General features: G+C 44.5%; 1 protein-coding gene across 1 annotated transcript in view; it reads left to right on the top strand.

The window, feature by feature from the left end:
• Positions 1 to 12979, top strand: part of LOC130382113 (ryanodine receptor 3-like) — a 111008-nt gene that overhangs the window by 29092 nt on the left and 68937 nt on the right. The window contains exons 17-26 of the mRNA XM_056589722.1: positions 801 to 934; positions 1509 to 1750; positions 2516 to 2708; positions 7027 to 7243; positions 7659 to 7763; positions 8025 to 8027; positions 9856 to 9959; positions 10615 to 10698; positions 11019 to 11178; positions 12403 to 12550. Of these exons, the coding sequence (XP_056445697.1) occupies positions 801 to 934; positions 1509 to 1750; positions 2516 to 2708; positions 7027 to 7243; positions 7659 to 7763; positions 8025 to 8027; positions 9856 to 9959; positions 10615 to 10698; positions 11019 to 11178; positions 12403 to 12550 (1390 nt within the window). The remainder of the gene's footprint in view (positions 1 to 800; positions 935 to 1508; positions 1751 to 2515; positions 2709 to 7026; positions 7244 to 7658; positions 7764 to 8024; positions 8028 to 9855; positions 9960 to 10614; positions 10699 to 11018; positions 11179 to 12402; positions 12551 to 12979) is intronic.

Genomic DNA, 12979 nt, shown 5'->3' with positions numbered 1-12979 from the left:
TGTTTGTCACAACTTTGTCTCTCGCTGCCGCTGCAGTTGCTAGCACATTGCCCCGCCCTTACGCTTTATTTATTTTTTACCCGCTCAGCGACATCCATCCTTGTAGTGTCTTTCCTTGGGGGCGAGGGAAGGGGGTGGGTGGGGGTTGGGGGTGGGGGGGGGTTGATGCAAAGTGCGTTTCCTTTGAGAGCCAATCTGTTTACGATTGGAATGAGATTGGGTGCAGAGAGGGACATGAATCAGAATGTTTGCTCTTGGATGGACTTAACTGACCCATAAGTGATAAGAAAAAGCCCTGGTCTGATGCTTCGTCACAACGCAGGCTCTCAGAACTGGGGACCAACTAGCAGTAGTAATCCATTCTATTTAAATACAACCGTCTCTTCCTACAGATCGCTAGCCTCATAGTATAATAGCCAAAGTCATATTTTGGCCAAATTGTGATTTCTAAACTAACTAGTCAGCTAACGCTGCTGATTAACTGTGCCTCATTGGCTGTATCCTAAGCCAATCAGAGTGCTTTTTACATTCCATAATTACTATTTGACTGAGTCATCTATTTGACTAAATACATGATGAACCTTAAAATATGACTTAGGCAATTATGCTATGAGGCTGAAGATAGGATACGTGTCTGCAAGTTTAAACGGGGAGGACGATAAAGCATGGAGGAAACGGGTTACGGCTCCTCTCTGCCCTTCCTCCTGTCTGTCCGTATCTGTTGATTCTGTTGAACGGCTCGTGCAATGCCTCCCCCCCTCCCCCCCATCCCCCCCTCCCCCCCATCCCCCTGCCACCAGATCCTGGACGTGCTGTGCTCCCTGTGCGTGTGCAACGGGGTGGCGGTCCGCACCAACCAGAACCTCATCTGCGATCACCTGCTGCCCAAGAGAGACCTGCTCCTCCAGACCAGACTGGTGAACGATGTCCAGAGGTAGGACAGCCGTTGAGTTCAGATACATGTGATGATAGCAGCTTAGAGGGAGACAACTTCGGTGGGATTTTGGAAACCCGACCACTTGGTGCCTTTGGGAAGGGAGCCGGTAACCCAGACCACTAGAATGAGGGGGCTCAGGAGGTAGAGCGGGTTGTAGGGCTGCAATCACACCAACGATTAAGGTGCAGCGCGAATATAGACAAATTTACAAAGTCAATGCAAAGACGCGAAAAGAGGCAGCAAAACCTGCAGTGTGAATACCTGGTTCATTTTTAGAAGTGTTAGAACTATTAGAAGTGATTCTGCTTCTAATGTTTGAACTTTTCCCGGATTTGCCTTGATGCTTTGTCTTGAGAGCCTATCAAGTCCAGACTGATCTGCAACATAAGACCTACCAGTTGGCGCCTTGTGCGGCTGACACCGCCGTTGTTGTGTGAACGTGTGCATGAATGGCTGAATGTGAGGCAGTGATTGTAAAGCGCTGTGAGTGGCCGCATGGGAGAAACAGCGCTCTATCATCTAGTAAACCTACACTGTGAATGCGGCCTCTGACGTGTTCTTCTGGTCCCAGCATGCGACCGAACATCTTCCTGGGGGTGAGCGAGGGATCGGCGCAGTACAAGAAGTGGTACTACGAGCTGATGATCGACCAGGTGGACCACTTCGTAACCAGCGAACCCTCCCACCTCAGGGTGGGCTGGGCCAACACCAAGGGCTACGCCCCCTACCCTGGAGGAGGGGAGGGCTGGGGGGGAAAGGGGGTGGGGGACGACCTCTACTCCTACGGCTTCGATGGCCTCCACCTCTGGTCAGGTCAGTGTTACGCCCGCACACGCGTGTGCTTGTGTCCCTGCATGTGTTTGATTGTGTGTGTGTGTGTGTGTGTGTGTGTGATTGTGTGTGTGTGTGTGTGTGTGTGTGTGTGTGTGTGTGTGTGTGTGTGTGTGTGTGTGTGTGTGTGTGTGTGTTTTGTGCCTTTGTGTTTGTGTGTGCATTTGTGTGTGTCTGGATTATATTGTGTACTGGACCTTGTTGTGTTCGTACATTTTGTATTACCCGTGTCTGAGAGCGTTAGAGCGAGAGGGGGGGAAGGAGAGAGAGACAGAGAGTGAGAGAGTGAGAGTGAGAGTGAGAGAGAGAGAGAGAGAGAGAGAGAGAGAGAGAGAGTGAGAGAGTGAGAGAGAGAAAGAGAGAGAAATCGAAAGGAAGAATCGGTAGGGCGAGAAAGACATTGAGTGAGGTGCCAGAGAGGAAGATAGAGACATCGAGAGAGAGAGTTATCGGTAGAGAGAGAGGGAGGGAGACATTGGGAGAGAGAGAGAGAGAGAGAGAGAGAGAGAGAGAGAGAGAGAGAGAGAGAGAGAGAGAGAGAGAGAGAGAGAGAGAAGACAGATGGATCGACTGGGCAGATCATAGAGTGGCAAGCGATGACTCGGTCAATGTCAGCGCTGTTGTAGCGGCGCTGTGTTCTGGAGGGCAACGCTCGCCACACAACAACAACAACAACAACAACAACAACAACATGGCACTCACCATCATGGCGTCCCCCCCCCCCCCCCCCCCCCATCCCGCTGACAGGTCGCGTCCAGCGGGCCGTGGCGTCCCTGAACCAACACGTGCTGACCACGGAGGACGTGGTGAGCTGCTGCCTTGACCTGGCGGCGCCCAGCGTCTCCTACCGCATCAACGGGCAGCCCGTCCAGGGCATGTTCGAGAACTTCAACACCGACGGCCTCTTCTTCCCAGTGGTCAGCTTCTCGGCCGGCGTCAAGTGAGTCCGAGTCGGAGTCTGTGCGCCGTCGTCTGTGGACTTTAGCGCCTCAGGAGGTTGAGCTTGGGTTGGCTGGTAACTGGAAGGTTGCTAGTTCGATCCCCGGCTCCTTAAATGCAGTTCAATTTAGGTTAAAAAAGGGTTAATTGACCATTTACCCTTTACCATTTAGCGTAATATCTCAAGTCTGTTGGTAGGTGAGCTCAAGCTCCTAATTGGGGGGTGAAAACTCGGCCAGCAGCAGTAAACTGAAAAGAAATGTGCGTGAATGTGTGTTTCAAATCCACACTGCTTAGACTGGCCACTTGAGAAATATGCTTCTGGAGGCTTCCTCCAATCGCGAGTCGATATATACAAGGCCTGACTCTGGCCCTTGGCACATGGAAACGGCATGAATTTTATTTAATCCACATTTATCCTAGTTCTAATGCATTAATCCACGGGGTCCTGCGAATTTAGATAGGTGAAAATGGCTGGCTTGGCGTCCATTTTTTTCTCTCTCTCTCTGTTGCTATGGGAACGACATATATTATGATTGACAGGACTTTGAAACAAAATGTCATGCTCCAGCAGCTTTTTCAACGATTCCATGATTGATTCTGTTCTCAGAGCAAAAGGACCTTTTTAAAGCTATCTGTTTTTTTCCCAGGGATACAGACACCTGGCGGCTTGTGGCTAACAGTGAACTCTAGCACTCCACCATATTGGACTTAATTAATTACAGAAAATGTGAAACGCATAACTATTTTTATATTCAGTGGTGTGTATTTGCAGTCCACAGAGTACAAACTCATATATTGTATAGATATCCATATCTTATCCATTTTGAACACGGTGTCATTATCCTCTGTTGATATCCATCCTAATACCTTTCGTTTTCTGCTATGATGCATAATTTCCATTATGACACCTTGTGTCAGTTAGGAAGTGGGATAAAAGATAGAAATAATATGAATATGAATTGATCATGTGTATCGTTGTTTTTCTTTTTGAGGATCATTTTTTGAAAATAATTGTAAGATATTTTATCGGTCGGTTTGACATATTCGCCTTAATGCGAGAAACGTGGAGCTGCCGTCCCCAGCGTTCAACAAGAACTATATCTGTTGGCCTGATTAGCATTAGCTTGCATTTCTGTCCGATTCGGTCCCCCTTGTTATCAATATTACTGTATATTGAATTGTAAGAAGAGCTTCTGTTTCTTATGGATGAGGAAGACACTATCACTTAGAGAGTTTATACTGAAATGGGAAAAAGATATGAGTCATTTGTTCACTTGATGGGCCTGCAGAGACTCAAATTGAATATTTAAAATTAGAATCAGCCCATATTCACGGTCCAAATTATAATTGTTCTACCGTAAATGCTCTTACAAGCTGACTTTGCTGGGTCACACGAGAATTAGGACTTGAATTAAATCGGATTCTCTACTTCTTGCAAAGCGCTTCTGTACTACATAATATCATCACATTCTACAAGAGAGTGTATTCAGGAAAGGTTTCGAAGAACCCAGAGCTTTTTGAATCGACAAACAAAGAGGTAAGCGTACTGTGTCTGAATATATCACAACGTGTGAGGTATGCAGTTAGCTCTGGTTGAAGTGTTGTCGTTGTAGAAACTCACTTCAATGTCAAGAGGAAGGAACAGAGCTGAGAAAACAGAATGAACTCAGGCTGCATCGTGTACAGGAACTGCCTGTTCTTCCATTATCAAATGGCTGTTGTGAATCCACAAACAGCTTAAGAGGAGGGACACATTTGGCAGTGGCATACTTGATTATGCTGATGTAGTTTAGAAACCTCGACAACACGACAACTTTGGCTGACCCCTTATATCATGTCTCATCTCGGCAATCTCTGACAACACAACCTTAAAAAAAAAAGTTGGGGAATACTTTGGAGCACATTTCAAAGGCTTCGGGCTGGGTACCGGAGGAGAAACGGAGGACTGCTCTTCAGTCTCAGTTTTATTGTTTTGCCGGCTTGCTACCAGCGGCTCGCGGTATGCTAGGGTGACCAGGCGCCCCGGTTTTCTGGTAGCCTGTCCCCAGCGTGAGTTTTCCCAGGAAAAAAAACAGTTTTAAAGAATATGCATTTTTTTTATATATGAATAGATTTTGAAAGGACGAAAGGTTCAAGCTTGCTCAATAATGTTAATTCCATGCAACTGGAGGAGGGGAGGGCCTACCATATAGACACAATTTCTTGTGTCTATATGGTAGGCTGTGACGCAACCTTGCTTCATTGGGGTCGACGCAATACCATATCAGACATGAGCGATCATAAATACTAGGCTATCCAGACCACATAGAATGACTTTCTATTGGAGGAGCTACTGGTTTTTGGCTGTTTTATAAAAGCTTAAACATGCTAGTAAACCATTGGGCCTGTAATGCCAAATCTTCCACTATAGTTCTATATTTAATGGGCTAACTGTGGATATCTCTGCTTTTTCTGAGACAATAACATCAGATATTTACAAATGTCCCTGTATTTCATTTCAGAAATCTGGTCACCATACAATGTAGCATATAGTATAGTCCATATGCTACATGTGCTAACAGGAGTTGTTATTTGGTACTAGCCTTAATTCCACCGAGTCTCGGTATGTTAGGCCTTAGTCATCGATGGCCAAGTCTGGGTAGAAATACGAGTTATAAAATCACTTTGACCACGGAGATAAACCAGATTTACCAACCTGCTGTTAAGAGGCCAGAAATACCGTGAAATGACTTCGGAGACCGACTGAGGTAGTGTTTCATTGACCTCTGTTGACCCCAATGAAAATGTGACAGTCTTAATGTCCGCAGGCGCCAGGGTCTTTAATGACCCCTCTCACCCCAAAATCCTTTCAGCTCCTCTGAGGAGCGGGAGAGTGGGGAGAAGGTTGAGCTCGATGTGTTTGGGTTTAAGTAATCAAGGTAAACGTTAGTAAAGAGCAACTGGAGGAAAGAGAGAGAACAAGCAAAAAGTTGCTTGTTTTCAACCTAATAATACACAAATCTGAAGAGCTTTTATGCCACAACTGTGGTGGAAATTCTGAACTTCTGAATTGTACTGACAACGCATCTCAGAATAAACTAAGTTAAAAGAATAAAATAGTTTATTATAATAGAGGGTAAAAAAATTATCAGATAAAAGTAGTCTCTGCGCAGAGAGGCCACAGAATAGGACAAGCATACAAGGTAGTGTATGCTGAAGTGTGCCCCGGACAGTGGGCTGCTGGTGGGGTTCCCTGGTGTACCCTGGACACTCCTGTGTTAAAAGAGGGAAACGTCTTGGGGATGCCACTACTCCTCTCAGCCATCTCAGGATGTAGCTCGTGGTCTTGCTGAGTCTGAGGCAGTCAAGGCGGTCTCAGATCCCCTCCAGGGTGATAAGAGCAGTATAAACAGTGAAATGTTTAGTACTATATGCAAAAACGAAGGGGCTACAGCGTCTTAATGTCTTGCGAACAACATGTGTTATGGAAATATGCGTTACATAGAACAGGAGAAAATGGTATTATGGATGGTATTATAGCTTGGGTGTTTAATTCCTGTGGAGAAGGTTCTGGGGTAGATCCAAGATGTCCGCAGCCTAGCTGTAGGCGCCCATGAGCAAGAGGCCTAACCCTCACCAACTACAGAATGAATGAATTGATAAAATCATCTGATGATTGATATAGTAAATCGTAAATTATATTTTATTATGCAAAATAATACAATAAAATTGAATAATGAATATATAAATAAACAAATGAATCCATAAACCCACAAATCCATAAACGCAAAGATATATAAAAACATAAATTCTTCAATGACTACATTCTTAAATTCATAAATTCGTAAATTCATAAATTTGTAAATTCTTAAATTTGTAAATTTGTAAATTCTTAAATTTCGTAAATGAATTCCTAAATTATAAATGAATACATAAATAAATACATAAATAAATACAAATAAATTGCTTCTGAAACACTTAGATGTGCGACCGTTGTAATTAGTTTAACGTCTGTTCAGACAACTATCTCGTCTGGTACGGATAAAAACTTCAGACTCATTTCCAGTCCAATGTATTTTGAATAGTGTCGAGCCGCTATCCAGTACTGGTTCAAAACATCAAATGAAGTATACGTTTTAGTGATTTTTCATTCTAAATGTTTAATGCTCCATTCCTACATATTTATTCCACCTATCAATTATGTATGACGAAATAAATGGATTATATTACCAAGCTGAATGTTTCTGCGGGAGCCCAGAGTAAATAGTCACATTTCAATGAAGTGTGAGCAATAATCCCAATAACGCTCCACTCTCTCGCCTCTGATGCCCATGTAGGGTACGCTTCCTGTTGGGTGGTCGCCACGGTGAGTTCAAGTTCCTGCCGCCGTCCAGTTATGCGGCCTGCTTCGAAGCCCTGCTGCCCAAGGAAAAGATGAAGGTGGAGCCAGTGAAGGAGTACAAACGAGACGCAGAGGGCGTGCGAGACCTGCTGGGAACCGCCCAGTTCCTGTCACAGGCCTCCTTCATCCCCACGCCGGTGGAAACCAGCCAGGTGAGAGAACGGGATTTCAGCAGAGGGAACGGGATTTCAACCCAGTTGAGCGAATTTCAGCATTGAACGGGATTTCAATGAATTTGAGGGGATTTCAGCAGAGCAAACAGGATTTCAACACAGTGGATGGAATTTCAGCAGAGTTACCGAGATTTCCGCAGAGCGAATGGGATTTCAACATAGTGGATGGGATTAATGCAGATTGAACGGGATTTCAACAAAGTGGATGAGATTTCAGCAGAGTGACCGGGATTTAAGCACAGTGGAGCGGGCTTTTACTAGAATCACAAACAGTAAATCAATTTTTAATCCTTTGCTGTACATTGGTTGGGAAATGGAGCGAAGTTAACTGCATTGTAGTGCATTGTGAACTTTTGTTTGATATTTTATCCGTTCAAACTTCTTTATCTTTCAGATTATCATGCCTCCCCATCTCGAAAAGGTTCGAGATAAGTTGGCGGAGAACATTCACGAGCTCTGGGGAATGAATAAAATAGAGTTAGGCTGGTCCTATGGCAAGGTAAGAAGTACCTTTTGCTTTGTTGCAATTCCTTTTTCTTTTCCCCCCCTCTTCACTTCTTACACACATAACTTGATAATGTGCCGTCAATCTGAGTCATTTCCTTTCTAGGACATAAATATAAAAATGTTTAATATAAAATAAATTATATATATAATTCGTTTAATATGAGATAAGAGATGAAATTAACTTAACAATCGTAAGAAAATGTACGTCATCTTGCTTTTTCTCTTATAATTTGCGGTTCAAACCAAATAAAAGAGGGTAAGTGAACATATCCTTCCATTCTATGTGATGTTTTGTGCTTTTTGTGCCATCTATAATATATTCTGCGTAGTATACTGTGTTTAGGCAACAGACTCTAGAGTCTGTGTTTTAGAATCATGAATTCTGAATTCAAACATATTGTTCCACAGAATCTGCAAAGTAGTAGGTTTTGGCTTTACATTGTGGAAACAAACCAAGAGGATAACTTTCATTACCGTAAATAGTTCCCCAGGCATACAACAAGAATCAAACAAGGACTGCAGTTCAATCAATCCAAAAATTGATACGGAAACCTCTGTTGATAAAGGGAATTTCTTGCAAAAGACCTCGGAGACTCTCTTGGTTTGTTTGATTTTGGCAAACGAAAGCCAAAGTGACCTATTTAGACTAATGTGCAGATTACAATAAAAGTAACAATATGAGGCACAGCTCTTATGTCTATAATACAGATAAACATTACATTGTATGTTTTTCCTTTTCAGACAGATATTTAATTTGGGTGCATACCCTTCCCAACTCCCCTCATTGATTTGGTGTGAAGACACGCCGTCTTATAAGCTAGGCTCTGACTCACTTCTTCATTAAAACACAATTCTGCTCCCACATCATTTCTCGCGCCCCATTTACATTAGCTAAGTGGATCTGACAGCTGTCCAGGCATCGCTGTGACGCTGTGATTTGGTAGAGGGTCAGAGAAGGTGCCGCTTTTAGATGCAGAAATACTACCCTGCTTGAGTAGTTGTTTTTAAGGTGACGAAATGCATTTGTCAACGTAACAAAGGGAAATGACAAACACGATAAATACAGTAAATCGTAAAGTAAACACTGTATAGTTCAGATTCAATTCAGGCTCAGCCTTTTCCTTTTTCTGCCCAGGCCCAGAACACCACAGGAGATTTCTATCCATAACAGAACCCTTGAGGTTCTTGTACTATTTACAAAAGAGCTGGCTTGTGTTTATTGGAAAATAAACCCACAAAAAACACAACAACTACATTCCTATACACCGTCCTGCATGTTTTCTTGGTTTTAACACACTTGCCCCCTCTTATGAAGGGCACAGCCAAAGGGGTGATTTGAGAGTTAATCTCAACACAGGAATGACGCCCCTTATACTCACTATTCCAGTCACACACACACACACACACACACACACACACACACACACACACACACACACACACACACACACACACACACACACACACACACACACACACACACACACACACACGCACACTCATACACACACACCTCTCCCCTCCTCCTCGCCAAGAAATCATGCTCCTCCGTTCGCCTTGTGCTTTCATAATGTCCTCTAACCTAGACTCGTCCTCTCACCACAAGCAAGTAGAACCTTGTCCTTAAAGCCTACATCTCTTGCCCCCCCCCCCCTCGCTGTCCTCTTTCTCTCTCCTCACCCTCCTGTGTGTTCACTCTCCTAACCTTGACTTTGAGATGCGTGAGTCGCTGTTTGTATATATATATATGCCTCATATGTCTATATATGTCTTCTGTGTTGCTTTCATTTGTATTACTTTCCTATAGAGATAAAGTATTATTTTAGATTTGCTTTGAAAGCATCACTGCAGGCAAGGTGGTGAAATAGAGATGGTTCATGTTGATGTTTGTCTTCTCTCTCTCTCTCTCTCTCTCTCTCTCTCTCTCTCTCTCTCTCGTTCTCTCTCTCTCTCTCGTTCTCTCTCTCTCTCTCTCTCTCTCTCCCTCTCTCTCCCTCTCTCTCCCTCTCTCTCTCTCTCCCTCTCTCTCTCTCCCTCTCTCTCTCTCGTTCTCTCTCTCTCTCTCTCTCTCTCTCCCCACTCAGATCAGGGAGGATAACAAGCGTCAGCACCCATGCCTGGTGGATTTCTCGAAGCTGCCTGACACCGAGAAGAACTACAACCTCCAGATGTCGTCGGAAACACTCAAGTATGTCAGGGCTCGCGATGGGCTAGATATTTACGATGAAAGAGTTTGCAGACTTGGTGTTAAAATACGGCCAAACAAGTGACAGCCAATAAAGATGCATCTTGTTTGATTCCTGTCTATTGGAAAGCCGTTGAATGGTTCAGATTGAGAGGAAACAGAAAGAAGGAACGACTGCCCACCGTGTCTCGCTTTTGCTTCCTCAAGCCCTGCACTGTAGCCTCTGTCGGCTGCCAAAGCACGGCTTTAATAATAATAACTTCAATTGATATAGCGCCTTTCATATTATCCAAGGTTGCTTAACAAAAAGAGGAGGGGGAAAAGGGGGGGAGTGGCGAGTTAGGGTTCAGAGGGCTCGGTGAAGAGAATGTTTTGAGGTGCTTTTTGAACTGGGGCAGGGATGGGGCAGAGCGGATGTGCATTGGCGGGCTGTTGAGTGTGGGAGCATTGGCAGAGAGTGCTCCCACACTCTGGGAACATTTCACCTCCCAGATCTGCAGGATGAATCATGCAGACCATTTGAGCCGGTGTGACCCAGAGAAAGGCCAGCTGTCACACCAAAGCGTACACAGTGGACGAGTAATTGTGTTTTGGATCAGAGTTACCGTGAGTCGTATCCTGATACAGATGTACCCCCCCCCCCCCCCCCCCCCAACAGGACCCTGATGGCGTTAGGGTGCCATGTGCTCCTGGTCCGCCCCGGTGCTGAGGACAGCCTGAAGAAGATCAAACTCCCCAAGAAGTAAGGGTCCCCTCCCTGATTGAACCTCTTCATCCTGAAGGCTGCCCTGCAGCGTTGGCTTGGTGGGCCACTGCATGTCGATTAATCAAACGATAAATAGGGATTCATTGTTTAGTCTACAAAATTTCATAAATATTGGTTACATGAGACCATGCGTTAAAAAGTTGCACACTGTAGGTTTTACAAACAGAAACATAGTTAAATGATCCCTACGAAAGACCCAAAAGTTACCAAAAAGCTCATCTTGACTATCTTAAATTGTTTTCTAAATTGCATAAACAAAATGGTCTTTTGTTACATAAACAACCTGTTCCCTTCAGCTATATGATGTCCAACGGCTACAAGCCAACCCCTCTGGACCTGTCTGACATTAAGCTGACCCCGGGACAAGAGCTTCTGGTGGACAAGCTGGCCGAAAACGCCCACAACGTGTGGGCCAAGGACCGCATCAAGCAGGGATGGACCTACGGTATCCAGCAGGTAGGGAGCAAACCCAACGACGATTTCTGTCTCTGAGAGGGAAACAAGTCCACTAAAGCAGTGTTGATCTCATCAGCAGATTAAGATATGCCCCATTCCCTTGGCTTCTGCATAGGCTCAGCAGTGGGGCTGGGTGTCATAATGATGTAGAGACTGCATCTACCCGGGTTCAATAGGGATTAACTAATGATTGGTAACTCCACAACAAGTTGGTCCACTAGTGGACAATGAATCTGAATCGACTCTGTTGTAGTCCAAGCCTTGAGGGAGAGTGGGAAGTTGGATAGTGTAGTTCATTTAGAGCTGCAGTAGGCCTTCACACTTCGAGCTGCATGAACAATAGCAAACGTACTGACTGACTGGAGATATTAGCTTTTTGTGTATGTCCTACAATGCAAGTGTTTCATATGCTGAGGTATGATTGAAATTAGACTCATACACTGAAACTAAAATACATCCCAAATATTTTTTTTATATATTAGATAGCAAACGGTAAGTGTGCTCTTCTTTGGCTTAATCGTTAGCTTAGGCCTGCAGGATGTTTAAGCAAAATATATACCAATTCAAATGAATAATAAACTCATCTTATTAATAACCATGGGACAGCACTGCAGAATCATAAAGAGCGCTCCTTTCAGGCTTGTTTTCTTTGGGAGAAAAATCTTGAATTTTCCGTTTAATGAGGAGAAAATGAAAAAGCATAACCTCTTGCTTCAAGAGATTTCTTACTTAACGTTTGTGCAATTTCAGTTTTATAACAATATATCAGTATTGTAACTTTTTAAAATATAATAATAGATTTAAATCCCATGCACTGAAAAAGCAGTAGTGCTCGGAGCGAGGACTCATACGTGGCGCTGACATTTCTCCGCTGCATGTCGGCCGGCTCCCCCCACTCTGGCACGGGATGTCTTTGCAATAAAGGGCAACAAGCCGTTAAATATTTCATAACGGGGCCGTGTCCATATATTAAGCGCGCCCTGCCAGCCCTGCCTCAGCTAAAGGTCACGGGTGAAAGACAATGTATTAAGAGGAGCAGTAATCGCAACCCACAGACAATTAGCAGCTCAATCAAAGGCTCGGGCAGCCTGGTGGTTCAGCGAACAGGCGGATGTTGGTGAGCTGGCCCCTGTCCGAGCCAACAATTAGCTTGTGTACGATGTTGGAACGAAGTGTGAACGGGGTGGTAAATTGACTGTGTACTCTTGTCGTCTTTCGACGCAGGACGTGAAGAGTAAGCGCAACCCCCGCCTGGTGCCCTACGCCCTGTTGGACGAGCGCACCAAGAAGTCCAATCGGGACAGCCTGCGAGAAGCTATTCGCACTCTGATTGGCTACGGCTACAACATCGAGCCCTCCGACCAGGAGGGAGGTATGCTTTACGGTCTAAATGTACTCTGAGATTTCTGTAGTATTTACGATGCTGACAACGCAAAAAGCGTTTTCCACTGAAGTGAAAATCGAAGTACGTTTTGACACTAATACTCATTGTGCAGATGCATGCTGTAATTGCCAAGTCCACGTATTGCCCACTTATCACTGATTGCAGAGCTCTCATGTTCTCTCCTTCCATTTCCTTAAATTGCCTTTTTGTTTTTAGTAATAATGTCAAGGCTTGTTCTAACGCCAGGCTCTGGATTAAGGCTGGGATACCTGGGTGGGATCCCTCACCCACCTCTTGCCTCTTAAATGTCAGCCTGTGAATCCCAGCCTTGAAGAAAAAATAGCTAAGTAGCTAATCAGCAATGACTCTATATCGTTCATAACACAATTGCCTAAGTCACATTTTGGCAAAATTGTG

Source organism: Gadus chalcogrammus, chromosome 5, assembly GCF_026213295.1.
Source record: "Gadus chalcogrammus isolate NIFS_2021 chromosome 5, NIFS_Gcha_1.0, whole genome shotgun sequence".
Taxonomy (NCBI): Eukaryota; Metazoa; Chordata; class Actinopteri; order Gadiformes; family Gadidae; genus Gadus; species Gadus chalcogrammus.
The sequence above is the reverse complement of the archived record's forward strand: the minus strand, read 5'-3'. Positions and strand labels throughout refer to the sequence as shown.